This window comes from Haliaeetus albicilla, chromosome 4, assembly GCF_947461875.1.
Source record: "Haliaeetus albicilla chromosome 4, bHalAlb1.1, whole genome shotgun sequence".
NCBI lineage: Eukaryota > Metazoa > Chordata > Aves > Accipitriformes > Accipitridae > Haliaeetus > Haliaeetus albicilla.
Genome location: NC_091486.1, coordinates 44,295,489 through 44,323,416, shown reverse-complemented (window position 1 = coordinate 44,323,416; position 27,928 = coordinate 44,295,489). Strand labels below are relative to the sequence as shown.

At 54.2% G+C, this 27,928-nt stretch overlaps 2 protein-coding genes and 3 non-coding genes across 7 annotated transcripts in view; 3 read left to right on the top strand and 2 right to left on the bottom strand.

The window, feature by feature from the left end:
- The first annotated feature begins 9 nt into the window (after nucleotides 1–9).
- TRNAA-UGC (transfer RNA alanine (anticodon UGC)) lies at nucleotides 10–81 on the top strand. The gene has a single exon. It is a non-coding gene; the product is annotated as a tRNA-Ala (tRNA).
- A 285-nt stretch (nucleotides 82–366) lies between these two features.
- Nucleotides 367–438, bottom strand: TRNAP-AGG (transfer RNA proline (anticodon AGG)). The gene has a single exon. It is a non-coding gene; the product is annotated as a tRNA-Pro (tRNA).
- A 273-nt stretch (nucleotides 439–711) lies between these two features.
- Nucleotides 712–793, top strand: TRNAS-CGA (transfer RNA serine (anticodon CGA)). Its single transcript has one exon. It is a non-coding gene; the product is annotated as a tRNA-Ser (tRNA).
- Nucleotides 794–1,213: 420 nt separating this feature from the next.
- Nucleotides 1,214–7,372, top strand: FTCD (formimidoyltransferase cyclodeaminase). Of its 2 annotated transcripts, XM_069780519.1 has the most exons (14): nucleotides 1,216–1,382; nucleotides 2,058–2,241; nucleotides 2,622–2,750; nucleotides 2,939–3,027; nucleotides 3,261–3,440; nucleotides 3,529–3,666; nucleotides 3,978–4,109; nucleotides 4,771–4,832; nucleotides 5,610–5,739; nucleotides 5,878–6,039; nucleotides 6,292–6,335; nucleotides 6,415–6,553; nucleotides 6,935–7,030; nucleotides 7,227–7,372. In XM_069780519.1, the coding sequence occupies exons 1-14, from the start codon at nucleotides 1,329–1,331 to the stop codon at nucleotides 7,311–7,313; spliced, it is 1,626 nt and encodes a 541-aa protein (XP_069636620.1). In that variant the 5' UTR covers nucleotides 1,216–1,328; the 3' UTR covers nucleotides 7,314–7,372. The 2 variants fall into 2 exon arrangements, with proteins under 2 accessions (XP_069636621.1, XP_069636620.1); XM_069780520.1 differs by lacking the exons at nucleotides 4,771–4,832; nucleotides 5,610–5,739 and having other exon boundaries at nucleotides 1,214–1,382.
- Nucleotides 7,373–12,587: 5,215 nt separating this feature from the next.
- The window catches only part of COL6A2 (collagen type VI alpha 2 chain), a 31,855-nt gene continuing 16,514 nt past the window's right edge, over nucleotides 12,588–27,928 (bottom strand). Inside the window, exons 16-28 of one of the 2 annotated variants that reach the window (XM_069782236.1) lie at nucleotides 27,522–27,584; nucleotides 27,316–27,378; nucleotides 26,708–26,770; nucleotides 26,240–26,290; nucleotides 25,808–25,843; nucleotides 25,362–25,424; nucleotides 25,067–25,129; nucleotides 24,742–24,777; nucleotides 24,438–24,483; nucleotides 23,695–23,847; nucleotides 22,984–23,436; nucleotides 22,614–22,652; nucleotides 12,588–14,172 (exon numbers count right to left, since the gene is read on the bottom strand). In XM_069782236.1, coding sequence (XP_069638337.1) covers nucleotides 13,565–14,172; nucleotides 22,614–22,652; nucleotides 22,984–23,436; nucleotides 23,695–23,847; nucleotides 24,438–24,483; nucleotides 24,742–24,777; nucleotides 25,067–25,129; nucleotides 25,362–25,424; nucleotides 25,808–25,843; nucleotides 26,240–26,290; nucleotides 26,708–26,770; nucleotides 27,316–27,378; nucleotides 27,522–27,584 — 1,737 coding nt within the window. In that variant the 3' untranslated portion in view covers nucleotides 12,588–13,564. Of the gene's footprint in view, nucleotides 14,173–18,068; nucleotides 19,619–22,613; nucleotides 22,653–22,983; nucleotides 23,437–23,694; nucleotides 23,848–24,437; nucleotides 24,484–24,741; nucleotides 24,778–25,066; nucleotides 25,130–25,361; nucleotides 25,425–25,807; nucleotides 25,844–26,239; nucleotides 26,291–26,707; nucleotides 26,771–27,315; nucleotides 27,379–27,521; nucleotides 27,585–27,928 lie in introns of those variants that run through there. The other variant, XM_069782238.1, reaches the window with a different exon arrangement.

Sequence of the window (27,928 nt, the reverse complement as noted above, 5' to 3'; positions counted from 1 at the left end):
CCATGCAGAGGGGATGTAGCTCAGCGGGAGAGCGCTTGCTTTGCATGTAAGAGGCCCTGGGTTCAACCCCCAGCATCTCCATGTCCTTTTGCCTGCCCAGACCCCCTCCCTGCCAGCTGTGGGACAGCAAGGGCCCCCCAGGTCCCCTAAAATAGCCCTGGGGCTGCCAGTGGGCACAGCTGGCCGGGGGATGCTTCCCAGCACCTACAGAGAGGCTGCAGGGAATGCGCACAGGTGTTTCCCTCCCCTGCCTGGGTGCTGTGGGGTCTGGAGGCAGCTTGTGTCCCTTCCCCATGAGGCTTGGGGTGAATTTTGGTGGTGGTGGGAGCAGCTGGGTGGGAGTGGGGTGGTGGGTGCGCAAAAGGAGGGCTCGTCCGGGAGTTGAACCCGGGACCTCTCGCACCCTAAGCGAGAATCATACCCCTAGACCAACGAGCCGGGGTGCGCAGTTGCCCGGGCACCCCCCCCCTGTGCCGGGCAATGGGGTGCTGGGGGGGCACTGCTGCCCAGGGACCCCGCGGCACCAGGAGCTCCTTTTTGGTGACGGGCCCTGCCAGCGGGCCCTGGGGAGCAGAGCGGGGCTGAGGGTGTGTGCGGGGATGCACCGGCCACCCTGAAGAATTCCTGCTTCCCAGGAAAAGGGGCACCCAGGGGGGCCAGGGGTTGCGCAGGGCAGGGGGCAGGTGTCCCCCCCAGGTGCCCAGGGTTGGGGCTGTGATGGCCGAGGGGTGAAGGCGTTGGACTCGAAATCCAATAGGGTTTCCCTGCGCAGGTTCGAATCCTGCTCACAGCGAGAGATTTTACCTCCTGCCCCGGTGCCAACAGTGGGGATCCTGAGGAGCATCTGTCCCCTCCCAACACTGGGGATCCAGGGGTGCCCACACTGGGTTTCCTGTCCCCCGCTATCGCAGAGTGCTGGTTGTTCTGTCACTGTGCCCTGGGCAGGAGCAGGCTGTCCCATCCGGTAGCCACAGCGTGGTGCTGGATGCAGCAGATGCTTTTCTTCATGTGGCATCACCCTCTCCTAGCAATTAATTGGCACTCGTGGTTAATCAGTGTTGACGGCTGGCCCTGGCAAGCAGGCAGCACCCTTATGCCCAGAGTTGCTCCAGACATAGAAGGGACAGTACCACGTTGTTTATCCAAGACCCTTTCTGACTCCTGGCCACTGATCGATGCAGTTAATGAGAAACCCCGGCTCAGGGAAGAGGCAACAGGTTGCGTGCTGGGAGGTTTTTTTCTCTGCAGTGGGACTGGAAAGGGCAGGCAAACCCACAGGCACAAGGAGCCGAGCGTGGGGCTGCAGGGTGCAGGCAGACCCTGGGACCATGGCCAAGCTGGTGGAGTGTGTCCCCAACTTCTCAGAGGGAAATAACAAGGAGGTGAGGGAGCGCGCGGAGGGCTTGCGGGGTGGGCGATGCCAGGGTGCTGACGGCTGGGCTGCCCCGGTGGAGGGGCTGTGCAGGCAGCACCTGCTGCCAGACTCTGCCCTGCCTCCTTTGAAGTGCTGTGCACCTTTGCCTGCCTGGCTAATGGTGAAAATGCCCAAAGGCAGCCCCTGCTCCCTTTTGGCACCTCGGTGAGAAGAGGGGGCTCAGACCTACCCCCTCTCCACTGCCTGCAGGTTGCTGTAGCTTGAGGGCTCAGAGTGGTCTGGCATATCCCCTTAGAGAAATATCACTTGCAGTTATTGTGCCAAAACACACCGTCCAGGTTAATGGGATCTGTGTTGGCCATCATCCCTAGGCTGAACTTTGGCCCTACTGGGGGCAGGGGAGTTCAGCAAACCCAAAATTGCAGTAAAAGCACTGCTTCCCCCAGGGAATAGGCTTTGCAGAGCCAAATCTCTTATGAAGCCGGCAGGGGACAGTATCCTCAGGAACAGCAATTTGTGATAGCGCTCTCCAAAGTGCAGCAGCAGCCGGGTGTCTCTCCCCTACCATGGTGGGTTTGGGGCTTGCTGGGAGCCAGCGGTGTCTCAACAATCCTGGGTAGGAGTGGGCTGTGGTGGAAGTCTGGCCGACTCAGCTGTCTTGCTCCCCTCCGCTGTCCGGCAGGTGATCAATGCACTGGGGGAAGCCATCTCCCAGACACCAGGTTGCGTGCTGCTCGATGTGGACGCCGGCGCCTCCACCAACCGCACTGTCTACACCTTTGTGGGGTCCCCCGAGGCCATCGTTGAAGGGGCACTGAGTGCGGCCCGCGTAGCTGGGCAGCTCATAGACATGAGCCGGCACACGGGTGAGCTTGGGGGCAGCACAGGAGCTGATCCGGTGCGAAGCATCCCTCAGCTGCGGTGCGTGGTTGGCTCCAGGTGCACCTTGCATGGCTGGAGCTAAAATCAGCTGCTGGTGGCCAAGCACAGCACATTACTGCACCTGCAGCCAGCGGCGCTGCTGGGATGAATGGTGGTGGAGCCATGCAAAGCTGTTGCTCATCCTCTTGATGCAGAGAGGATTAATCCCTCCTGTCCTTGGGCTGGAGTAGACATTACTGCCACAAACTCAATTTTCCTTGTGGCAGCAGTGCCCAGTCTGCAAAAGAGGCTGGGAAAGGGCTGTTCTCCCTCCTTGTCTGCTTGCCCTTCCCAGCTCCCATCCTTATATCTGCCCCATCACTAGGTGAACACCCTCGCATGGGGGCCCTGGACGTGTGCCCCTTTGTGCCAGTGATGAATGTCAGCATGGAGGAGTGCGTCACCTGTGCCCACGTCTTCGGGCAGCGCTTGGCAGCGGAGCTGGGGGTGCCTGGTGAGTTGGGGCCAGGAACCTCTGCCTGTCCCATCCCAACCCGCATGCTTCCAGCTGTGGAGAAACTACACCTTTTTCAAAAGCTTAACCAAATGGCGTTTGCTCCCAAATCGGCAAAACCAGACCCCGCTAGGTGATGTGCCGCCAGCCCCTGCCCGGCAGTGCTCACCCCCAGCTCTGTCTTGCAGTTTACCTGTACGGAGAGGCGGCGCGGGAGGAGAGCAGGAAAGCCCTGCCCGCCATCCGTGCTGGAGAGTACGAGGCGCTTCCCGAGAAGGTGAGCCTGGCAGCACCTGGCTGGGTGTCATGGGCTGGGTAGAGCCAAGCTGCACCTCCCCAGCTTTGGGGGCTGGCATAGTCGCTTTGCACCGAGAGGAGCTGATGAAACACTTTGGGTGCTGCTGAACATGGAGGTGGTCATGGCAGATGCCAGCTGGGGAGGGAGATGCCATACCTGGGAGGGTGGCTCGTGCTGCTCAGTGGTGCCAGCCCACGCGCTCTCCTCCCCAGCTTGCAAAACCAGAGTGGGCTCCCGACTTTGGGCCCCCAACCTTTGTGCCCCGGTGGGGGGCCACGGTGACGGGCGCCCGGACCTTCCTTATTGCGTACAACATCAACCTGCTGTGCACCAAGGAGCTGGCTCACCGCATCGCCCTCAACCTCCGTGAGCAGGGTCGTGGTGCCGACCAGGTAGCCCTGTGCCGGCAGCACGCCGGACGCAGACCTGCTTGCATCCGCACTTCCTGGGCCGTGCCTTGACTATGATGGGTCTTGGCAGCCCGGGCGCTTGAAGAAGGTGCAGGGCATTGGCTGGTATTTGGAGGAAGAGAATATAGCCCAGGTTTCAACGAACCTGCTGGACTTTGAGACCACACCGCTCCACACTGTCTACGAGGAGGTCTGCCGGGATGCAGAGGTGGGTGGCACGGGGTAGCACGCCACACTTTTTTCAATGGGGGCCTTGCAGAGGATGTCTCCCTCCAAGTTTTTCTGCCCATCCCCAGGTCAGGCTCTGCTTTATCTCGCACTCAGCTCAGCCAAGCTGTGCAGAGTTCTGAATAGCATGAACACCCCAAAAGCTCAGCAACTTGCTGCTAGCCCCCAGATCTTCCATTGAAGGCTTTTCCATGAGCTCCCCAGGTCCTGGGAAGGTCCACCAGGCTGGGGTGGTAGCGGCAGCAGGCCAGGTGGCTCTGGGGACAGTCATGTTTCTGATGTCCTTCGCAGGCACTGAAACTCCCTGTGGTGGGGTCCCAGCTGGTGGGGCTTGTCCCCAAAAAGGCCATGCTGGACACGGCTGAATTTTACATCAAGAAGGAAAAACTCTTCATCCTGGAGGAGGAACAGAAGATCAGGCTGGTAACGTGGCTCCTCCTGGTTCCAAGACAAGGGTGGGATCATAAGAGAGACACCCCCCCCCCCGCCTCCCAAAGTGGCACTGAGCAGAGATTTGGGACCATGGCAGCCCCCAGGCATGACACTTGTCTCCAGGGATGGTGCCTGGCAAGCTGTGAGGGCACAGCAAGTGGAACAAGTTGCTTTATTGTCCTAAGGATGCTGAGATGCTCAGGGAGCAGAGACCCCATCCCATGAGGACAGAATGTAGGCAGCAGCTGCCCAGCTTGCCTTCATGGAGGCCAGGAGGGGAAGGAGACCTCCCTGGAGCTCAAGGGCAGTGCGTGGTATTATGGGAAACAGGACTGGCATAAGCTGGAAACAAGGAGTCAGACTCTGTTTTTCAGCTGCAGGAGGGAGGGACTTTTCCACCCTATGGGCAACGTGCTAGATAAGAGCAAGCTAATTATTTATCGGTGCGGTTTCCAGTCATTTGTAGGTGGCTGCGTGCCGCCCCCAAGTCTGGGATGGGACAGGCTGGTGACGCTGGCTGTCCTCACCCTGGGTGGCAGCCTGAGCAACTCTGTCCTAGGGCTGGATCACCCATGGTTAGTTAACAGCAGGGAATGAGGATGCAATGGGACTTATCACAATGGGGCTGACGCAGAGGTGCTGCTCCTTGCAGGTGGTCAGCCGGCTGGGCCTGGACTCCCTGTCTCCGTTTCGTCCCCAGGAGCGCATCATCGAGTAGGGACTCCCATCCTGCTTCTCATCATGGTGCCCATCCCTGCCTGGTTGGGGGGATCCCACTGCCTGCATCTTGCACTCAGCTTGTTTTGAGAGCGGTGCCTGCACCCAGCTCCTTTTCAAACCTAAGGGACATCTCTGCTGGGTGTTGTGCAGGCGCGGGGTGGTCCCTGCTCCCAAATGCTGATGGTTGTGAACATGGGGTGGGGGGACTCCAGGTCACTCGGGCAAGCAGTGGAAGCAGGTTTTGTGGCCAAACTTGAGCATGTATGTGTTAAATCCTCCACCCCATCCTCAGCCCACATTTCACTGCCTCCAACTCACACGCTGCCCACCGAGGAGAGATGCTGTGCTGCAGCACCTGGTGTAAAATGCACATCTGTGGGGGGAGAGGAAGGGAAATCCACCTGTGCCGAGGTGAAATTAGGACGTGCACTTTATGTCCTTGTCATTCCCCGCCTGGGGACATGGCTGCAAGCATGCTTCTGTCCCACCAAATGCCATTTGCATGAGCCCACCCTGTCTAATGCAGACCAACCCCCCACACCACCAGGACATGTGCTCCCCAGCAGTCTGTCTGTCCCCATGGGACTCCTTGTCCTCTCCCTAACCCTCCTGCTGGGTTTTTGGGCTAGCTCCCTTCTCAACCACCCTCAGAGCCAAGGGGTGGATGAAAAATTGTTGGAGAGGGCAGTGCCCAGTGAGAAGGGACCAGGTGGTGGTGGTGGGTGTCCCTGCACCTGGGGACCTCTGACCTACGGGGCCACTGTGCCACAGGTACCTGGTGCAGGCAGGAGAGGTGGACAGTGGTCTGGTGGCCAAGCCGCTGGGTGCCTTCGTGCGAGCAGTCGGTGGGAGGTCGGCAGCGCCGGGAGGAGGCTCTGTGTCCGCAGCCGCAGCTGCCCTGGTACATGCCCCACACCTGGATGGGGTCCCTGCCTGCCTGGGGGGTCCTCTAGGTGTGCTGTGACCCCGAGGGGAGTCAGCACGGTGGTAGTGGCGGGTGCTGTGTCCTGCTGAAGTATTTACCCCTGTGTGCTTGCAGGGAGCGGCACTAGGCTGCATGGTGGGGCTGATGAGCTATGGGAAGCGGCAGTTTGAGGAGCTGGACCCCATCATGAGGAAGCTGATCCCCCCCTTCCACCAGGCCATGGATGAGCTGGTGGCGATGGTGGACGCTGACTCCCGTGCCTTCAGCAGCTACATGGTGAGGTCTCACTGATGGCAGACATCCTGTGGGGAAGTGGGGGGCTTTCCAGCTGGGAGGGAAGCTGGCATCGCTGCACCCCAGTGTCCTTAGGAGCAGAGCTGTGATCTTGATCCGAGCCAGGGCAAGGGACAGCATCACCTAAAGGAGGTTTGCAAGAGCATGGGTGCTATCAGGTCTGCCCTGGCCCCGATGCAAGGCACGCGGGGTCTTGGAGCAAACGGCAGCAAATCTGCTTTTCTTTGCCTGCAGGAAGCTATGAAGCTGCCAAAAAGCACCCCCGAAGAGCGGGAAAGGTGAGCTGAGCTGGTGGGGACTTGCAGACTGGGGGAGCATGGCCACTGAGCGCTCACCCCGGTGCTGTCCCTGTCCCAGACGCACAGCTGCCATGCAACAGGGGCTGAAGACAGCCGTGAGGGTCCCCTGTGCCCTGGCAGAGAAGGTGAGCGGGCTCTGGCCTGCTCTGAAGGAGCTGGCACGCCACTGCAACCTGGCCTGCAAATCTGACATCCAGGTACGGCCCTGGGTTCAGGCACTGCCCTGGCTGGGGCTTTGGAGACTGCTGGGCTCATTGCCTTTCCCTGCAAGGTGTCTGATTGTGTCCTGACCTCCAGGATGCCTCTCTCCCAAACTGGCCAGTGGTTTCCACTCGCTAACTTTTTTGGCAGCTTGCAACCCTTGTAGGACAGTTGACTGCCACCAGCCCTTGCCTGAGTTTCTCACCTGTGTGGCAAGGCTGTGAATGCTTCCCTCTGCTGGAGCCACATCCTGAAAATACCGAGTTGGAAAGCACTGCATGCTGCTGGGTCATGGAGGGTGGGAGTCCTGCAGCGTAAGGAGTGTATTGTGGTGCTCTGATTCAGCAGGAGAGCTTCTCACAACCCTCTTTTCCTAGGTGGGAGCCAAAATGCTGGAAGCAGGTGTGTTTGGAGCTTACTTCAATGTCATGATCAACCTCAAAGACATAACAGATGAGAAATTCAAGCTTGCGGTAAGCAGGGGCCATGCGTGTGTCCTGGCCCTGGTGGCAGGGATGAGGTGGGACAGAGATGGAGTTGAAGCCCCTGGGACTTCTCATGGCCAGGCACCTCCTCCCTTTGCCACCAGCGGGATGCATGGGATGGACGGTGGATGGCTCTTCTGTCCTGTCGAGTGGCAAACAATGCACCTTCTCCTTTCCCATGCAGATGTCACAGAAGGTCTCTGGGCTGCTGGAGGAGGCGAAGCAAGGCTCGGCGCTCGTGCTGGCGCTGCTGGAGAAGCGGGGGGCCTGAGAGGGGCTCACGGATGGGCTGGGGGCTCTGCAGTGGCAAATACAGTTGGGAAACATGCACGTCCCTGCCTGGGCTCCTTTGGTATCCACCTCGGGTGAGCTGCTCTGCTCAGGTAGATCCTAGTGTTATGTCCCCTCTTGGCCTTTCCCTGGCCGAGGGTGCTTTTTGCTGTCTGGGGCTTGGACCCCAGCTTCCATCCCCCAGTCCCTGGGGCAGAAAGAGCTGGCTGGGCTGGCAGTGCCTGGGGCCCCAGGAATCCCAACAGAGGAGTTGGCAGGGACCCTGTGGTGCTGCCTGGGAGGAGATCCCCGTGTATGGGCAACTCCTGACCCTGTACACCCCTGTGTGTTTCTGTGTCCAAAACCCCGTCCCGAGACACCCCTCTACCTGCAGGGCTGGGGCAAGACCTGGCGCAGTCCCTTTCTGCGAGGTGTCTTTTTGATGGTGCATGACAAGACCAGACCATTGCATTGCTCGCTGGCCCGGGAAGGGAGCGCTGCCAAATGCAGGGCAGCATCAGGGGTGTTAGTGGGGAGATGGGGACAGGGTGGGAGGAGCTCTTCCCCCTCCTCATAGACCCCCGATAGGAAGACTTGAGCATCGGGGCATCCAGCCCTGCCTTCTGTCTCTGTTGACCGGGTCTGACGGCAGATATCACCTCCTCCACCCACACACCATGGCAGCACCCTGAGCAGTGTCACAGGGAGTCATGAGCTGGACCCTGAGCCCCGCTGTCCCACAGCAGTGCCTGTGGGAGGGTGACCCCCCCACGCCAGCCCACCCCGCCCCCGGACACTGTGCCCATGCTGGAATCACCGAGCCAGGGTTCATGGTGGGGACGCCTGACTCGCCTCATCACCTGACACTGGGAGGTGAAACCACCACCCTCCGTCCCCTGTTTTTATCAGCCCTGGGGGACCTTTGTGCCAGCTGGGAGCGGCGCATTGACGTTTCCCATGTGCCCATGGTGACGGCCGTGGCACAGGGAGTGGTGCGGCCAGTTCCACCACTCTGTGGTGTCACCCCTGCCCGCCGCACCCCTCCTCACCCGGGCAGGGCCCTGGTATTTAGCGGGTGCCCGCCACCCCGGGCGAGCCGTGCTGAGGACGACGATCAGGGGTGCTGCTGGCGGCGGTGCTTTTGAAGGGTGCTGCCGGCATTGCCTCTGCTGGGAGCTTTTCTGCAGGTTGGGTGAGCGACAGCGGCTGCCCAAGGCAGCGGCAGTGGCTGGTGGGTGCAGGGCAGCTGGGGAGCACAGGGGCAGTGGGAGCATGGGCACCCATGGGTCCAGGTGCACCGTCCCCATGGCTGGCGCCGCACCGAGACACGGTGTCCCCAGCCCCTTGTGGTCCACGAGGACGTGGGCTGGGCACCCGGGCTGGGCTGGAGTTGGTTTATTATTTCCACCAACAATGGAAACGACATGCCCGGGCTTTAAGGGTGCACAGAGGTAGGGACAGTCACTCTCGGGGTTGGCACTGTCACCCAAAGGGACGGGGTGGCTGTTGGGGTCTGCGGGGGGGTGGCACTCCTGGGCAAGCAAACATGGTCTCTGTGCCCGGGACAGACACGGGGGACAGAGGAGCTGGGTCCCGGCTGCTGGCAGGGTGATGACAACCCCATGGCAGGAGGTGCCATGAGGGATCATTGATGGTGCCTCTCTTCCCTTACAGCTCAAGGGCCACAGAGCATGTGGAACCCCAACCCAGGTGAGGGGCTGCGGGGCTGGGCAGGGCTGTGGGTACCCCACAGCCATGGGGGCTCAGAGAAGGGCTCAGTGGAATCACCACAGGCACCCGGGGGGATAACCTGCATACCAGAGGGGAGTGGGACATTATTTGTGAGGAGGTGGTAGACCGGGAGGGGTCCTTTGGGTGCTCGGCTACACCAGCTCCCCACATTGCCTATCCAGGAAGAGCCCGGCTCTGCTCGCTAATGGCTCCCCTCTTCTTCCTAGGTGTGCCCGGAGGGGTGCCACCACCCCAAGTCCAAATTTGCCCACCTGCTGCTCCGGGATACCCTGGTCCTGGCACTCCGGCAGGTCCCTACCCTGGCTACCCTCCAGTGCCACCTGGCACCCCTGGGACCTATCCCCTGGGACCCCCAGGTGGCTATCCCTGTGGCCCCTCTCCACCTGGCCCCTACCCGCCGGGACATCACCCCCATGGGCACCCCCTGCCAGGGCAGCACCCCCATGGGCACCCCCCGCCGGGACATCACCCCCATGGACACCCCCCACCAGGGCATCACCCCCATGGGCACCCCCCAGCGTGCCCCCCTGACTGCCATCAGAAGCACCATAAGAAGCACAAGAAGAAGCACTCCAAGCACCATGGAGGCAAGGTAAGAGGGAGGGGGGGAGCGGATCCCTCCCAATTTTGGCTGTGGTCCTTCGGACCCCCCTGATGCATGCCGCAGCATCCAGCCCGGGCAGCTGGGGCTCTCGCCTCCTGCTCTGCAGTGGCTGGAGCGGGCTTCCAACATCTCAGTGGCTTTTTTTTGATGTGGCGACTCCTGTTTGCTTAATAAATAGGCAAGCATGGGTCATTTCAAGTGAGTCCTGTGAAACACGATCCATGACATTCCTTGAAGCCATTCAGAACAGTGACACAGCTCAGGGTGCAACACGCGATGTATTAAATCGCAGGACTTTGTCCTGCTCACCCGAGAGAGTCATGTCTCCATTAAGAGACATTTGCTCAGTGTCCTGCAGCAGAGCAGTTCAGTTCCCTCTTAAAAAACACACACACACACACACACACACACACACACAAAAAACCCCCAACCAAACCCAAAAAAGGAAAAGCAATGGAGGAGATGTAAAAGGAGATGCTGCAGGAAATGCCCTTCCAGGGACAGACACCATCCCGAGTAGGTCTGAATGAGGGACTGCTAAACAAGACCCCAATTCCACCATCGGAGGCAGGAGCATTTCCCAAACAAAGCAAACCATCAGCTCCTCTTGCTGTTTAATGGCTTGGAAAGTGATCTGCTTTGACATTTGCCCTTACTGGCAGAGAGCAGGACCCTTCTGGAAGTTGCTTAATTGGCCTGAATAGCCTTGTAAAATAATAATAAAAAACCTGCCTTCCCACAATATGCCCGTAATTATATTCCCCAAGCAGAAAAATAATGGCTCTGAATTCTAAAAAGTGGTTTGTAACAGCATTGAGATAAACATTGCAGTGATGTCATTAGCTATTTCATCTTCAAGTCAAGGTATCCCAGCCAGGGTTTGCTGTCTGAGGCCATGGTGCTGTGCTGACTCCCACCCAGGCACACCCTCTGCATGGCTCCCGGGGCCTTGACATTAACTAATTACCAGCCTGCAATCCAGCCAGCATGGAAATCTGAGGGCACACCTTTTGCTTGGCATGCAAAGACACCTGGGGAGAGGTGGGTCTGCAGCTACCACTGCTGCACGCTCAACCTGGCCCCAGCTGGGCACCGGGAACAGGCACCCACCACAGGATTATTAACACCTATAAGAAGTGGTGTGAAAGAGGGTTGTTTCTGTGCTATCCTAAAGTTGTTTTTATCTCCTCCAGCACTCCAGCAGCTCAAGCAGCTCAAGCAGCAGTTCTGACTCTGACTGAAGAGAACGTGTCTCACCCGCATGGCAGGGAATTGACAAAACATGAACCTCAACGCCCCACAGGAACCACCTGCATGTTGCTCCGCTCCTTTCCCCTTTCTCTGAGAGCAGTGTTTTGCCTGCTGAGTGATTTTCTTGGTTTTAGCTTGTAAATTCTTTGACCTGGAATTGCTGTGAGATGACGGGCAGCAGCTCTGTCCTCTGTCTTTCAGAAGAACCCACTGAGAGTCATCCCCGAGGCTGCAGGTAGCAGCGTGGGGAGCATCACGTGCTGGTTTGCAGTCTGCTGGTGTCTGCGTGTTTTTTCCTGGGTAATGATGCCAGCTGCTAACATCAATCCCACCACCCGTAAAAGTCCGTAAATTTCGTGTGAGCTTTCCCAGCTGTAGCAGAAGGGCTGGGCAGGGAATACTGTAACTTTCCCCTTGCTGCGCTATATGCGTTGCCATCCTCCATGCCAAGGTAATAATCAATAGGAAAAAGTAGTGAGCTTGCTTTCTGAAGCCCCTGAGCCATGGCCATGGGACTGCAGCATGCTCGCTAGGATAGGAGAAAAGCCTGGCAGTGCTTTCACCACAAAATTTTTAACATGGGGCTGCTTTTTCTGCTGTTTTATTTTTGTTTTGCCCACTGTCATGGCTCAAGAGGACCATTCCTAGCCCTGCTATCAAGAAGGCTTTGCAGCCAGCCGGTGTGACTGGCTGCTGGACCCAGTGGCACAAACATGAGCAGCTCTCTGTGGCAGAGGGAATCTCCAGAAGAGGTGGTGCAGCCCATCTCGCCCAGATTTACTGCCAGCACAGCCTTGTTCATCCTTGTTGCACTACCGGCTGGGCGTGTATATGTGCTGGGGCAGTGGGATTTCGCTCCTGCAGCTCCTCTCTGGATGCAGTTGTGTTTTGTCCTGTGACCCTCAAAGCTCCCCTACTGCTCTCTTTCCTGTAGGAGGGAAAACACTGCAGTGACACCACAGCATGCATGGCCACAGCTCTCACCGCTGTGCCTGCCCTGGCTTGTGCCCATGCTGGGAACCCTTCCCTGCAGCCACGCTGCCGGCTCCTTTGCACCCTGTGCCTGGGGTCCCCTGCGCACAACCTGCGCCCTGCCCAGCCTCTCCTCCCCATTCCACCTCACAGAAATGTCCCCATCCTTGGAGGGTTCCCCTGCCTCCCTGTCCTGGCTTGAGACACGCAAGTGTTGGATGGAAGAGGGGCTGAAGAAAGTGCGGATAAAGCCCGACTCAGGTGCAATGCCGCCTTTGTGGTGGGGAAAGGCACAAGCCCCTCAAAAAGGGGCACGTGATCTCTCCTCGCCCATAAACTGGTGAGGAACACGAAGCAGGCGAGGAATGAAGGCATGGTCTTTGTCATGCTGAGAGATCATGGTCCGGACGGGCACTGCAGGGGTGCGGGGCCAGGGGGCGGAGGAACAGGTCTGCAAGGGGACTGCTGGAGAGAGCGGGGAGAGCTGGAGGGGCCCTGTCAGCATCCTGTGGTCCTCAGCAGTGCCCTGTCACCTCTGTGCTGCAGGGACCCTTGGCCTTGTGCTCCAGCATTTGCGAGGAGAGGCAGACTACAAACTTATCTGGACTTATCAACTTAGCTCCAGGAGAATCAGCTGCTCCCTAAAAATAATTTAAAAAAAGAGACAAACTACAGAATAAAGAGGCTTTTTCAGGATAGGGTGAAAAGAGTTTGTTTATTTTTGCAGACAGCACAATTCAAGTTCAAATCTGGGCATTGCTCAGCAGATACCGGTGGGAAGAAGGCACCATGGTTACTTTGAGCACATTGTGATGACAGGGAGGCAGCTGGGGCAGCTGCCCAGTATTTTGTGAGATGCTGGGAGGCATGCTGCTCCTCTCAGCCAGGATTTTGAGATGCAGTAATAAATGAACAGGTTCTGATGAAGGTTGGAACAGCAGAAGGAAGCAAGGGAGATATGGCCTACAGGAAAATAAAAATCTTAAAAATTACCTGTGAAATTTAGGATAGATAGAGCCCCAAAAGGAGCTTCAGCAGACAACTGTAGAAGGCAGCAAAACCTCTCACCATCCCGTTGCTCCCGGGAAAGAGGAGCAAGCCACCAAGGGCCATGCAAAAGGAAAGCAAGTCGCTGACCATTTCAAGCAGCATGTGTTTTGTCATTAACTCACTTGGTCCTCTCAGGGCAGAAGTACCGAGAGAACAAAAAAGATGAGATAACCTGGAAGTAGGTTTGCTAAAGAACAGGGGATGTCACAACTGTAAAGCTCCTCACAGGACACCGAGGGATATTGAGAGTTTTTGAAAACTAGAGATGATCATTTGTCCTGCCACACTGGAAAGGTTTCTCGCTTCTCTGATAAGCCCTCCTAGGATTACAGTACGTACGCAAGTCATGGCTTGGTGTGTGTAAAGCTTTACAGAAATATGATGTATGGCTCTGTATCCTGCTTTGATCTTAGTTTTAATTAGCACCATAAATGTGAGATACATGACTTTTCATCATGAAAATCAAAAAAGAGCTCTGGATTTTGGCTAGAAAGGAGGACCCAGAGGGCAGCTGTTCTGGGCCAGCTCAGAGTTGCTAGCAACCATACAGAGGGAAGAAAATAAAACAGGTAATATCAGGGGTGTGTATACTGGTGAGAGGAGGACATGTGCACTCCCTTCATTTAACATATCCACCTAATGAACCTGTCAAAGAAGCTGGGCTGGGAGAGGCTGTCATAGTCCTTCTCCCGGAAGATGGCTGCCCGGTCCCCGAGGCCAAGCTTCAGCAGGACGTCCATGTCTACGTCACTCCCAAGAGCCAGTACCGTGGGCATGACATCTTGCTTCTTCATGGAATTGATGGCCTCCTCGAGGTTCTTGCTTCCTGTGATGCCGTCAGTGATGAAGACGAAGGAGAGCTCAGCATTGCGCCGGGCAAGTCGCTGCCCGTCTCCTGGGCTGAGCACGATGTTGTTGATGGCGTGTATGATGGCTGACCCAATGTTGGAGGATGAGTCCAGGTACTTGATCTGTGCCAGGGCGCTGGAGATTTCCGTCAGGTTGTAGGTCAGTGGGAAGACCACATCCTGGTCCCTCTCACTGCCGTACTGCAGCAGCGCAATCCGGGCATTCATGTTGTCGCTGTTGCTCCTGGCTAGCGTGAGCTGTCGGGCCACCTCCTCCACAAAGTGGTGGGCCCTGTGGAAGTTCTGCTCCCCGATCCTTTCAGAGCCATCGAGCAAGAAGACAACGTCAATGGGCCGCTGCGTGCACTGGGCCACTGCGAGCTCTGCAGAAGAAAGAAGAAGACAAGAGTTGGGAGCATAAGAAAGCCTACATGATAAGGTTGGGGCTTGCCTTGGGCAGTTTGGGCTGGAGTCACTTCCGTGCATCTTTGTCCAAAGAAGGACCAGTCCCGCTCTGCTGCCAAAGCTTGTCTTTGCAACTGGTAATGTAGGAGCTTTTGCTTTTGATGCCCTCAGCTCCTGGGCACTAGGTCTTTATGAATGATAATTCTGGGGCCTGTGACAGACCTCCACAATATTAGACAGGTCTGTGCACTTCAGTCCCAGAATTACATCTACCTTCTTACAGCAGTTTCCAGCTCTTATCTGTAAGAGGAATATCCAGTGATTAATGGCAGGCAGTATCTGCAAACCTCTTGGTTACTTCTAGAGAGTGGTTTACTTTCAGAGCTACTCTTCACACACAGATTTGTAGGATGAAAGCTATTTTCATACCTTTCACCCAGATTAGTTTAATCAGCAAGCACTAATTCCTGAAGAACTTATAAAGGTTGGGTCATATGGTTGGAAAACAAGACTATCCTTGTCGGTGCACCTGTTCAATAGTAAAGCAGCTTTTGTAATATATAACTGAGCAATATTTGAGTGAAACACAGTGGGACATTGTTCTTCAGGCACTCAGAACAGCACTTGTCTACAAAGTGGGTATGTGGACATATTAATATACGCAATGAATGAAATCAGAAATAAAAGGAGAAGAAAATAGCTATCTTTGGAGTCAGCTGTTAGTTAGGGACTATTATTTCATCCCTTTGCAGTAGTTATGCGTATTTGGTATTCCCCTGCGTGCACTGCTTCTCTGAGAAACACTTCCATTTCTGCATTGTTGAATTTTCTTCTTGAGTTTCCTTCTCTGCTGAAAGCACTGGTCAGGAATACAATTGCAACAGCAGTATTGATTTGTGATGTACCTGCTGCGGCTGGCCACCCCCTGTGTTGGCAGCAGGGCAATGGCCATATTACTGTCAAGCAATTCTGTGGCTCTAAGACTGAATCTCGAAACAGTGAAGTCCTGGAGTCCACGTTATGTTGTGTTGCATGACTGGCAAGGAATAGGAGATTCTGGAGCAGCCCCAGCTTGAGCTTCCATTTCTGGCAACGAGGGCTAACTTTTGGGATAGGAGTATCACATTAGGTTGAATTTCTGTACTATGATCAAATCCAACTTGACAAAGTGCTTCCTCAGTGCTGAATGCTGCTACACCTAGATTCAGCATGGTAGGGTGCTGAACTGGTGTAATTCCTTGTGTGAGTTGAGCAACAAATGGATCACTGTTTAGTATATGAGTACTATGTGTGTAGTCAATATTTGGTAAATAGTGAAGTTGTATTTTAAGCAAAGTAGATACATGCATTCTTGAGACTACAGAGACAGTGTCCAACATAAATCCAGCAGCACAAGATAGTGTAGCAGAAGCTCTCATGGTGCACATCGTTGAGCTCGCAGACTATTTGGCGCCACTTCCATCCATGATAAAACAGTCAAACCTGATGCAGGAACTTCTGCTGGTACTTGTGGTTTGACCTAACTCACTGGACACAGCAAAAATCCATGGTTGTTTCTGTATCATGTTCCCTGACCTTGTAGACTTGCATTTCTCCTTAGCCCACACTGTAAAACATATCTACAATGATGGCATGCCTTGAATGGTGCTTACTGTACATTGCCTTACTACGAATGACAGGCTTTTGCAATGCCAGTTCTGACCACAGTAGAAACCAATCTCCAAGTGATGATTTTCCCCCATGAGCTTTTTGAATCTTATATTTCCAAATTCAACTGCAATACTCCACTCCTTTAAAGCAATAAAGGTATGTACTCACCTCTGCCCAACCTTCCTTCAGAAATGTTGTCTAAAGGTACATTGATGCTGCAGTTCCCAGTACACAGGCGCTGCTGCCACAAGGGTACTTTGCCTTGGCAGTGCCTGCACTCCTGGGCCTCACCTGCTCTGTGCAGTTGTGAAGGGGGAAAGGCTGGAAGGCAAGCCCCTTGCAACCACACAGTCCAAAATCTACACAGGGGTCTGCAAAAGCAGGAGGAAGTGGGTGGGTGGGAGTAAGGGCTGCATATTGTGTTGGAGAAGTCTTACCAGGCTGTCTCTCTTTTTGCTTGTCTACATATAGTCATGGTTCTTTTGATAACAAGCAAGATCCCTGCCCCTCCCACATGACCCAAAGTAAGCCCTGAGAGCTCCTAATTAAGCAGACAGCAACTGAGAGCAGCATCACTCTGCAGGTCTTCAGCAAGAGCATAACACATGGCTGGCTCTCTAGGCAGCCTCTCCTGCAGAAGCACTCCCCCAGGACTCCTCTTGCTGCTCAGCCCTCACCACTGGAGAGGGCTGCCTTTGAGCTGTGTGGTAAGATGCCTTTACACATGAGTTATCTCATGGGAACGTTACATAGGTGCGAGCAGTGCAGCAAAACCTTGGGTTTGTCCTGTTCAGTGTCACACTTCGGTTGCAGTTTGTTCCCATTTCTGAGAGGCTGAGGACCCAAGTGCCCTTTCCTGCAGTGAGGAACAAGATTCTCATCCTTAACTGGGAGATTAGCTCTCAGAGGCACCACCGTGAATTAGGCCAACTAAAATCTTCACATCATGCTTTTAATTGGAGCACCAGTTCTTCTCATGCAGCTTACAGCGAGGCACAAATGCCTGCAGCTCACTCTATTGCGTACTGTATGCTAGGACACAGCTGAGGACATCTAACAGACATGAACAAAAAGCAGAAATACCATTGATTTTCCTGCATTAGCAACCCGTCTAGTTACATGCATGTGCAGACTAACCCTACCCATTCACATCATGTTCCTGCTTCTTCAAAAACCTGCATAACTTGTATTCCCTCTATTGTTTCACAATGTTGACAGTGGAGATGAAAGTGACAGTGAGATGGGGACTGACCTCCCAGCCCTTTCTGGGGCTTCTCCCTTTCACAACCCCTCCCATGGCTTTGGGGAAGTGTGGACTGTCCTTTGCCCAACCCCTTATCTGTGTCCTTCCTTTGCCCAAGAGCTTCACTGAAGGAACCACTGCTGTGACGAAATCTATCTGATTCTATCAAAGGGATTAGCCAGGATTATGTTAGCAAAACACCTTTGTTTCCAGTGTTGTACTGCTTTGCTAGGAAATATTTCCAAAGGAAATGAAATAAACAGCCACTGTGTGATGAAATGAAACAAACACCCCCTTTGCTGAAGTCTTGCTGAATCCTCATGTTGTTCAGCAAAACGTCCCAGCCCTGAGATGTTCTCTTCAAATCAGTGGGTTTTGGGAGCTTTTCGTCTAGCATCATGGCTGGAGCAGCTTAACTATTCTGAGTTCAGTCCTCTTACTTGCATCCCAGCCGGCTAAGTCACACGCTAATTTTGGGGTAAAAATCAAAACAGAGTAGGGAGCTTGGCTTTGCACAGACTATCCAGAACATGTGGATTATGATCAGATGCTAGCATACGGACTCAGACACAGGCTGATCCTTTTGCCTTCACCTAAAGTACAGAACACACCACATAAAGCTATCTGAACTCTTTTCCCTCTATTATATGCCAACAGCAGTTCTGAGCTCCCTGTCCCTATAGACTGGGAGCAAAAAGTGCTGAAACCTTGGGAGAAAGATTATTTTTGTGCAGTGTGTATGATCTGCTCATGTGCTGATTAACATAAACATCTCCCCTGCATGCCTGTTGCTGGATGGCTTCTAGCCTAGACTGGCAAACCCCAGATGTTGAAAAGACTGTAAGAAGTTCCAAGAGGGTAAGTTCCTCATTCCAATTCCCATGCCTGAGCTTGGAAACTGGCTCCGCTTTGCACACCTGGAAACATTACAGCCCAACCACATTTTTGAAGACCATACATCTCCCTTCTGCCCATTAAGTATGACATTTGCTCAGTATACTTTATTGCAATAATACCATGTCAGTTAGAGAGGCTGCAGAATTCACTTGCTGGCAGTAAACACTTCCTCTTATGTCTGCACGTGAAATGCTGTTTTCTCTTCTTAGGGCTTGGGAGGGCAGTAGTTATTCCGGAGGCAGGAATGGCAGTCACCTGCCTGACTTTTTGTGAAAACTAGGGGCAGCTGAGCTCATGGACATATCACTCCTTGTCTAAGTGCACATACCTGCAGCGCAAGGGGTGGGTCTGTAGTCTCTCTGAACCAAACTAGCACTGGGAATGGATTGAATGGGCTATACTGTATCATGTTTAAATACTTGCTTTTAAATAGCTTACGTAACGCGTCACAGAGGTTTGCACAGTCCCGGATTTTTGCTTTGGACCACCTGGCCCTAAATAACCTCTATCTCTTGGATATGAACAGGTACATGTTGCTAATTCAGACAGAAGAAACACAAATGTACAAGCAGAGAAAGAGGCAGAAGGAGCTCATACAGCTTCTGAGAGAAGCACTCCCCAGGTTTTGGTGCTCGATGGAAAGCCAGGGATGCCTCCTCTCCTGTACTGCTTGCTCCTTCCCTTCAATATCCCCAACTGCCCACTGAATGGTTGTTTGGAGACACTCGCTGTGGCAAGAGGAGATACACCTTGCTTTGTCAGTCTTGCCACACAAATGGTTTGCAGGACCTGAAGACAGCCCTCACAGTAACCCAGCGAGAGGATGCAGAAGATGCTTCAGAAGCAGTCAGCAAATACGTACATAGGAAGGCATGGGAAAAGCACATTGAGGGGTCTGGTCTGGCCCTCAGACACGCATGTGCCGGCAGCCTCCTTGGTGAAGGCTGGTGCTCACACGCGGCTGAGGGCTGGGACACGCTAGCCTGCTGGAGCAGGGTGGAAGCATGGGAGGGCTGGAAGGGAGCAGTATTGCTGGCTCAGAGACTGAGGCAGTGCAGGTCCTCTGCAGAAAAGTAGTGGGTAAAGCAAAAGCATCTCTTGACATCACTGGGGAAAGCCGCCATGCTCAATCAGCCAGCCAAGCCGGAGAGGACTGCCCCTCACGTCACATCCCTAGCTGAGCGCAACCAAGCCATTTCACTGCCTGTGTTTCTCCTAAACTAAAAGCATCTACCAATGTGCCTGTCCCCTCTGCCAAACAGGCACTCGAGGAAAGACGATTACCACCTCCACTCAATCTCTTTATCCAACCGCTTCACGTGATCTCTAACAGAGATGTCAGCAAAGCCCTAGCACAGTTTCTGGGTCCCCCACAATCTCACTGTGCACCATTTTGAAGGTGTCAATGAACAAGTCCATCCACTCTTGCCGCTCATTTCCAGTGGCAAACTTGGCTTTTTCGGCGGTAAAGGCCAAAGTGGCCACCAGCTGGGTGTACATGCTGGGGTCCTGGGTTTCCCGCGTGGAGTTTAGGAACTGGGCGATCGAATGTATGGTGCTGGGGAAATCTATGTTGACTCCCTCTTCCATGGGGCGGAAAATAAGTGGGTTTATGTTCCCAGGGTTCCTGTCATCTGCAAGTGAGCGTCAAAAGAATATTTTCAGGGCTTGCTAGCAATGGCTGTGTCTCTGAAAGCTACCTGGCTTTCCTACGTGCACTGCACCAGAGAAGAACAGAGCTAATGAGGACAGAGAAGCAAAGACCAAAGCCAGATTTTAAATCTTTCTGCCACATTTATGTCTGGGGAACCGTGGGATTTGTACTGAAATCACTCACACATCAACCGAGAGACCTCAGAAAATTACATGAAACCTTAACTGCCCAGTTCCTTCCTTCAGCATAGGCATGATGGAGAAAGAGCAGTGCTCAGGAAGAGGGCCACAGGGTCCAACTTCTTTCTGCCTATGGGATTCAGCCATCACGTAGCTCTGAACTCTGCTAAGGTGCAAACTGTACACATGATGCTGTACAGCCAGAAAGGCATCTAAGGGACAGCATTGTGTGAACTCCTTGCCTGGCACTCAGGCTACTGCGCTTTGGCTAGAATTACTGCCCTGCGATGTGCAATGCTCCTGTGCAGTGTCCGGGCTAGTCAGGACTCCAAGAGCCTCCACCTCCACCTGACTATGCTGAATTAAATTCAAATAAAATCCCAAAGCTCAAAGCCAAGCCTTTTGCGTGGGTTAGAAAGAGCTTCGCAGAGCATCATGCGTTTTCTATGAAGCAAGTGGTCAGTTCAGATTTGCTCAGCATTTAACCCATTTAACACTCCAGCATCCTGTTAGCACCACAGTAACTGATGGGTGGTAAAAGGGAGACAAGGGTCTGTCCTGAAAACAGGAAAACCTGCATTTCCTTAGGCAAAGCACTGAGGCAGCATGCCTTCATCTGCAGATGTGAACCTGAAATGGCAACGTGCCTGGCTCTGCAAGGCAGCAGGGAGGAAGCCGGGGTGTATGTAATACCTGTCCCTCTCTGTGCTTTGCTAACAATACCCAGGCTGGAGCCAGGATACCTGGCATGCGCAATTGATTTGCTCCTTAAAATGCCAGGACTGCAAGTCCAACAGCCGTGGGGCCAAGAACAGGGCTGGGTGTAGCTGCCTCCCTGACCTGAACCTGTCTGGCCTATCTATGACTGGACATGTACATTGGATGTGCACGAAGCTCACTCACATACCCTGCGAAGGGCATCATCTCCATCCAAAGGGTTTGCAGGTGAATTGGCACCAACTCTTGAGATGTTCTCAGAGAAGTGGAGGAAGCTGAGCACTGAACAGGGAAGCCCCAGGCTCTGTCACATGCCTTATGTCATATCCCATCCAACACATTCCCTTGCCACTACACAAATGTGTTCATTGGAAATCCTTCTAGATGATGACAGCAAAGCATCATGCACCACCCAGTGCGGCACGTGGAAGTCGCTTTGCCCAAAGGCCACTGAATCCCTGGGTATCACTTAAAACTTGGTCTACCAGGCCTAGCACAGATCCTTGCACACCAGGACAACTTTTGCCCATGCTGAGATGGGTGTACTGGCACTTTCACAGGAAGCCCACACCTACCCAGCCACGTCACTCCACCTCCCATGTCCTCTGGGGTGCAGATGTAGGGCCTGCACTTGACCTGGTCTGCCTACGGCATGGATTGAGAGATTCGCCCAAGAGGGAACCCCCTCAGATGCCTCCTCAAGCCATTTCTGCTCTGGTCCCCACGACTTTCAGGTACCAGTGAACTGTTCTCACCTTGCATCAGGAACAGAAACACCCAAGTGCACTACAGGGAAAGGACTGCCAACTTCACCTTGCTTTGGAAGGCTTTGATGGCCCAAGTCTAGGAGAACATGAGTGTGGCACTGTTTGGATCAGTCTCTCTCCTGCAGTGTTCCTCAGAAACAGAGAGGCTGAAAAGACCAAAACCTTTGAAGACACCTGAGCAGTCACCAGTGTGGCATGGGGAAGTCACCTCCTTGTGCACGGATCCGCAGGACAAAGCTCCTTAGAGGACACTGCAGAGAAGCCTGTGTAGATAGCTCAGCATCACGGCTGGACATTGTGCTCTCTGCATGGCCAGGTGCAAATACTCAAACTAGTGAGAGATTTTAGATTGGAATAATTATAGCTTTTCTGTCTTCAGATTTCTGAGCATCCTGGGACCAGTTTTCCTTTGCTTTTTATGGAAACAAAGGGACTACTTTGAAAATGAAATTTGAGATTCTGTAGAAGGCTGAGTTGAAGCTGGGGACTTTCACAAAAACATTCACGGCAAGAGTAGAGATAAAAATTGGAAGAACTGGCAAAACTTCGTCCCTTATAAGCTTTGTATGTATCAGCAAATAGTGCATCTATTGTATTTAAACAGGCACAGAGACTCAGACAGACAGGATCTCTAGGAATTCACGTTGCAGATCTACCTCTTAACAAGCAAAATGTGATCAAGTAAAGCTACCTGCAGCGAGCAGCAGCTGTCTCCTTTATACCAGAGGATCCTTACAGCCTTTTTCCTTTAGTCCAACACCCTGAGTTAATTGTTAATTAAATACAGCCAGCGTTAGAGAAGCCAAAGCTTTGGGTCCACTGTAGTGTCATTTTCCAAACGGTCCCTACCCCCTGCTCTGCCCTTGTCACTCCCACGGAGCATCCTGCCCAGTGCTGCAGGTTGGGCTCTGCATTTCAAAGGTTACATGGTCGGGAGAGTTTAGCAAGGGGGTTTTGACTTGATGTATAATAGAGACATGGAACAAGTAAAAAATGAATTGCTGAGTTTGGAGGTCAAAACCTGGTGGCTCCCAGAAACTGGGACAGGAAGAAATACCAGGGCTGAGCCACGCTGGTGCACTAACAGGGTACACTCGTACCTACCTGTGCTTAGAACTCAGAGAGACAGGAAAAGAGCAGGAGATGAAACCCTGGAGCCTCTCCTCACGTAAAGTAACGCTATTTCCTGAACTCCTGCCATCCAAAGGGAATGAACAGGGTTGCACACCCCCCTCCCACTCCTGAGCCTTGTGCACTCTCCCCCGGACCTACCACTTTGTGCAGATGGCATGAAGCTACTTGTAATGTTTACCTGTCTGACAGGGCAGCTCAGGGCAGACGATCTGTGGATCTGGAAGGAAAAGAAACAAGGAAAACTGAGTGATGTGCTGCCATCCCCCTTCACAGCTTGCACAGTTAGGGTGGCAGGGCAAGGTCTCTTACAAGGGGAAAGGACTCCAAAGGACTGCCCCAAAAGGCTGGCCTGTATCTGAGGAAGGACTGTTCATCCAGGGCTACATAAAGGTCAGCCCCTACCATGAATGACCCAGCTTATGAGCTATTGGCCAACCTGCTGGGACACACTGTCTCTGCAATCGTTGCAATGCACCACGTCCCTCACCCCAAACCCTGTGAGTCAAAACTCCAGTTCCAGTAAGAATTGTGTAAGGACAGGTACAGACCTGGGCAGAGCACGTCTTCCATCTTGTCAATGAATTCCTCCGCCACTAGGTCTGAGAAGAGCCTCATCTTCTGGACTCGCTGGGGTTCATTGCAGGCAATGGAGACCAGGGTCTCGCTCTGTTCTGGCTGATCAAACATGTCTCCAATGCCAATGGTGTTGACGACCACATCTCTACCGCAAAGAGCCCCTAGGTTCTTGTCATCGTCCCGGGGGTCGTAGCGCCCATCTGTGATCACCACAGCAAACACCTGGGCTTTCTCTCGCCTGCTTTCCTTGATGAGCTTGTTGTAGGCAAACTGAAGGGCAGATGGTGTCCAGGTGCCTCCAGCGATCCACTCCAGGCGCTTCACTGCTTCCTTGAAGCTTGACAGTGAATCAATGCGCTCATCATCAAGCTTGATGGCTTCGAAGGTCCCCTCGTGACTGTACTGCACCACCCCAACACGGGCACCTGCCAATGAAGCATCACGTTACTTGGCTTTGCATCCTCAGTGAAAAATGGAGAAAGTCAGCAAACTTTCATATCAGCAAAGAGCTGCCCGATTGGCCTACAAAGCTGGGAAGGGAAGAGGGAAGAGCAGAAACTGCTGTGAAAATGATGGACAGATGGATTGCAAACCAGGGCAGCTACAGACAAACATGGAAGCTGGAGGGATCCAAGACCCTTTTCTTTTCCCCATGCCCCACTCTGTACCCGCACAGTCCAGACCTGTCTGCGACTTGGGGTCCTTGGCAATAGACCCTAGCCGGCTGACCACATTGACAACAAAATTTTTCTCCAGGGTGAAGTTGGTGTAGCCAATACTCTCTGAGCTGTCTATGACGAACATGATGTCCAGGGCACCGCAGCGCTTCTCACAGTCTGGGGAGAGGGACAGAAGGAGGAAAACACAAAGGTCAATGATGGTGGGAACAAGAGCCACCAGGGCAGAAGAGACCATCTATGGAAAGATGGAGACAGCTGGCATCACACCAAGCACCCACAGGGTTTGTGGTGCTGCCCACAGCTGGCAGCCTAGGGAGGATTTCACATGCATCTTTCTGTTGACGTATATCAAAAGAAACCTTTTAAATCTTGCTGTGGAATATACTCTACCCTATTATGTGGACCATGCAACTCTATATTACAGCTCACTGCTCCTGTGATGGTGATGGCAGAGCTAAATTTTGGGAGGTAAGCCAGGCTACCTCTGCAGTGCCACTGCACTCAGTGGTGGGCTGGGACCGGGGTGAGCAGGGAAGGACTTCCTGCACTGCCTCCTCTGCAGGGTGCAGTGCTGTGCAGAGCAGCAAAGAGCCTGCCGTGCTGGCAGTTCAGTGCAAAGGGCAGCTCACGGGGCAGACCTCCCTCAGGGGAGCTCCTGAGGTAGGAGGCAGCCTCTGGTTGACCCCCTTTCTCCATCCCTCGAGTGGTCACTCCCCTGCCCCGGGGAGAGGCGATGGTCCACTCACCACAGCATCCGCACGTCTCTCGCACGTAGGTCATCACATCGCAGTCCTGCCAGCAAAGGGGTGCAGGGTGAGTGCCTCCCTCCCCTCATGCAACATCTGTCCCCTCTAAGGGAAAGGCTCCCCTTCACATTCCCACCCAGCTAGCCCGCTCCGCTCTTTCCTTGGCTCCCGTGGGAAGCCACAGACCACCTCTGCCGGGCAGTGGCAGGACTTGACACCCTGTTTTGTTCTCAGGCTGTGCACAGCAAAGCCACAGTTGCCCCAGGAGGAAGAGCACCGGGGGCTGCAGAGCAGTGCTACTTACAGTGAGGCCAGGATCTCCTGGTGGGCCAGGGGTCCCCTGTAAGGAGAGCACAGGGATTTCAGGCACAGTTTTCCCATGAGTTTCCTTTTTGGGAACTAGACATCAGAGCCATCAAAACATGGCTTTTTGCAGAGTTCTGCCATGGGAAGGGTAGGAAAGCCTCATGGGGAGACAGCAGACACATTTGGCAGCTGGTGTCCCCTCCAGCAAGTCCTGCTGCGGGGAGACCCGCTGGGGTCTGCTGGGCTTTAGAGCATCAAGGAGAAGTGGGGAGGAGGGGAGGGGGCTGGAACATCTGCTCAGACACGACAGAATGGTACTGTACCTCAGGGCCTGCTTCCCCAGTTGGACCGCGGAGTCCAGGCTCCCCTCCCGGGCCAGGGTCACCCTGGGGAAAAAAAAAAGGAAGGGTCAAATATTTCCTCAGCAAGGCTGGCGATGCAGCCTCTGGTGTTCGGGGCTCCTCCTGACCTCCTTGTCAGGCACAGCCCTGCTAAGTGTGGTCACCAGCCTGGGGACACAGGGCAGGCAGGAGAGTGGGCAGCACCATCCCCAGCACGCCTGCCAGAGGTGTGGGAGGGGGATGCTGACCCCCCGGGCAGTACGGGAAGTCTGCTTACCGGTTCCCCCTTCGCTCCTTTGGTTCCTTGCACTCCTTTTGGTCCAAGCTCACCTCTTATTCCCTGCTCAAAGGAAGGAGAAACAGATCCGGCATGGAGCACATCTGGATGTGCTCAGGCGGAGGCACTACTGCTATGAGCCCAGCAAAACCACATGCCTGCCTGGCCCGGGAGAGCACCCTCTAAACCAGCAGCTCAGCATAGAGTAAATAAATGGTGTTTACATAGGCATTAACTAAGAATAAAGAAGTTTTGCAAAGCATATTTCAGATGGTTTCAAAAGGAGATGGGCTTGGGAGATATACCCAGGCTCTGCAGCTGCAGGGAATAGCCAGGGCAGCTTCCAGCAGGACAGGCTCCCTGGCCATGCACCCAGAGGGTCGCGCGACAACTAGTCAGCATTTCAGTCAATACAAAAAACAGGTGATGGAGACAAACACACTCACCTTGGGTCCTGGCTGCCCCTTCTCACCCTTGTCACCCTGCGAAGGGAGAGGAAGGAGAGGTCAGCACCTGACCAGTACTGGCCTTGCACCATGCACGCATGCATCTGAAGTTTGCAGTGAGGGGCACAAAGCTGAACAGCAGGTGTAGCTTCAGGCTGATGGTTGGGGTGGTGGCCACAGCCACCTTCCCATTACTGCCATTGAGGTTGGGGTCCCTAGCACATCTGCCACAAAGCTGATGGAGCTGCAGCCAGCTTCAGTCCCAGTCTTCAGCCCCCATCACACCCTTTGCGGGGTCCACGTTTTCTTGTGACCCTGATCATTTTTCTTCCTCCTTCCCTCTTCTCCCAGGCTGCTCAGCTCCAACAGCAACCTCCACTGAAACAGGATTCCTCACGGCACATACATCTGTGCTGGACAAGGCATACATACCTGTGGTCCTCTGGGTCCAGGGTAGCTAAAGCCAGGTCTGCCTCTGTCACCCTTTGGTAGAAAAAAATGACCCATCAGAAACCAAACCCGACCTTTCTGACCTGGCGATGCCAGTGACAGTCAGAGCAGTTTTCATCTTCTCTCGGTGTGAGACACCACCAGGAGCCATGACTTCTGCAGCTGGCCCTGAAACACTGAGAATGGCTGGGCAGAGCAAGGCTTTGCAGGGTCTTGGGGATGTCACATGCCAGGGACACCCCTGAATCTGTGCAGGGTGAGGGATATAATCAGAGCTACCTTGGCCAGAGCAAGAACTACATCTCTGCCCCATAGGGAGGCTCAGGTTTGAGCCATTCAGTTTCTGAGGCATACAAGTTTCTGCAGTGGAAACTGCATTTTTTTAAAACAACAGCAAAAAAGCACACAAAAATACCCTTTCAAATGCAGAGTTGCATTCAGGGACTTTACCTTTGGTCCTGGTGGTCCGGCATCACCTCTTGGGCCCAAGTCACCGGGGTCCCCACGTGATCCCTGCAGGATAGCGTTGGGGAGAGCAGAGGGATTGGGTGAGCATGTTCCCTGCGGCTCCCTGACTGCACAGGGGACCGTGCTGGAGAAACCAGCTCTTGAGACGATGTTGTGAGACCATCTCCCCTTCTGATGAGGTTACTGTGACAGTGACTGACTTGGGTTCCCACATCCCATGGAGCCACACAGATGTCACGGCACTACTGCCACAGTGGGGTGCTGGACTAACCACAGACCCAGGACAAATGGGCGCCCGGGGAGCCCCATCTTTCCTTGCCCCGTGACCTGCTCTGACGTGGTCCCTTCCACATTGTCATGGGAACACCTGGGACTGGGAGTGATGGAGAAGCAGGGACTCCTGGGTCCTGCAATTTCTCCTTGCCCCAGGAAGGGCTAGCCAGGGGCCTCTAGGCTAATTTTTGAGCCTCCCTGAGAAAAGATCAGGCAGGCTGCCCTCGGAAGGTACAGTGCAGCCAGCTTATGTCAGCAGGACAAGCTCTCACCACAGAGGGAGGATATGGTTACACAGATGCCCCAGGATGACTTACTATCTTGCCTGGCTCTCCCACAGCACCTGAAGGGCCTCGAGGTCCTGGCAGCCCTTGGTCTCCCTGCAAAGCAAAGCAAGACACAAGAACATGCAGAGGCAGGTACAAGCAGATGTGCATGAGGAGGAAAGCTGGGTAAGCTGCCCTGGATGGCAGCAGCGCTCTCCCTCCCTCCCAGCTGTCACTGACCCCTGCTCCATGCTTACCCTCGCTCCTTTGCTTCCAACCTCACCGGGCAGGCCACGAGGACCCTCTGGACCAGGATCTCCCTGTGAGGAGGGTAAAGATAATCCTGGTCAGGGATGTCTCCAATGCTGTTTGTGTGCATGGCAGCGCTCCTTGGAGAGAGCAGGCATGATGCCGTTCTCAAATCTGGTGTTTCTTGGCTTGAAACACAGTGTCAGGGCAATGTGCCCTCTGAACTTGTCTCAGCCTTGAGCTTTGCTGCCCTTCATTCCCTCTCTGGATCAAGCCCTAGAAGAGGAGGCTGTACCTGCTGCCACCAGGGCAGGCAGTGGGCACAGTTGGAGCAGAGCACACATGCAGACCCCAGTGGGATCTGTAATTCCCAGCTCTGGTGTTGGATGCCTCATAGCTGGGCAGTAGTGCATCA

Coding starts and splice junctions, on each gene's coding strand:
- FTCD (XM_069780519.1), top strand. CDS start 1,329: ATGGCCAAGCTGGTGGAGTGTGTCCCCAACTTCTCAGAGGGAAATAAC. Junction 2,751..2,938: donor AGCGGAGCTGGGGGTGCCTG/GTGAGTTGGGGC, acceptor TCTGTCTTGCAG/TTTACCTGTACGGAGAGGCG. Junction 6,040..6,291: donor GTGCCTTCAGCAGCTACATG/GTGAGGTCTCAC, acceptor CTTTGCCTGCAG/GAAGCTATGAAGCTGCCAAA.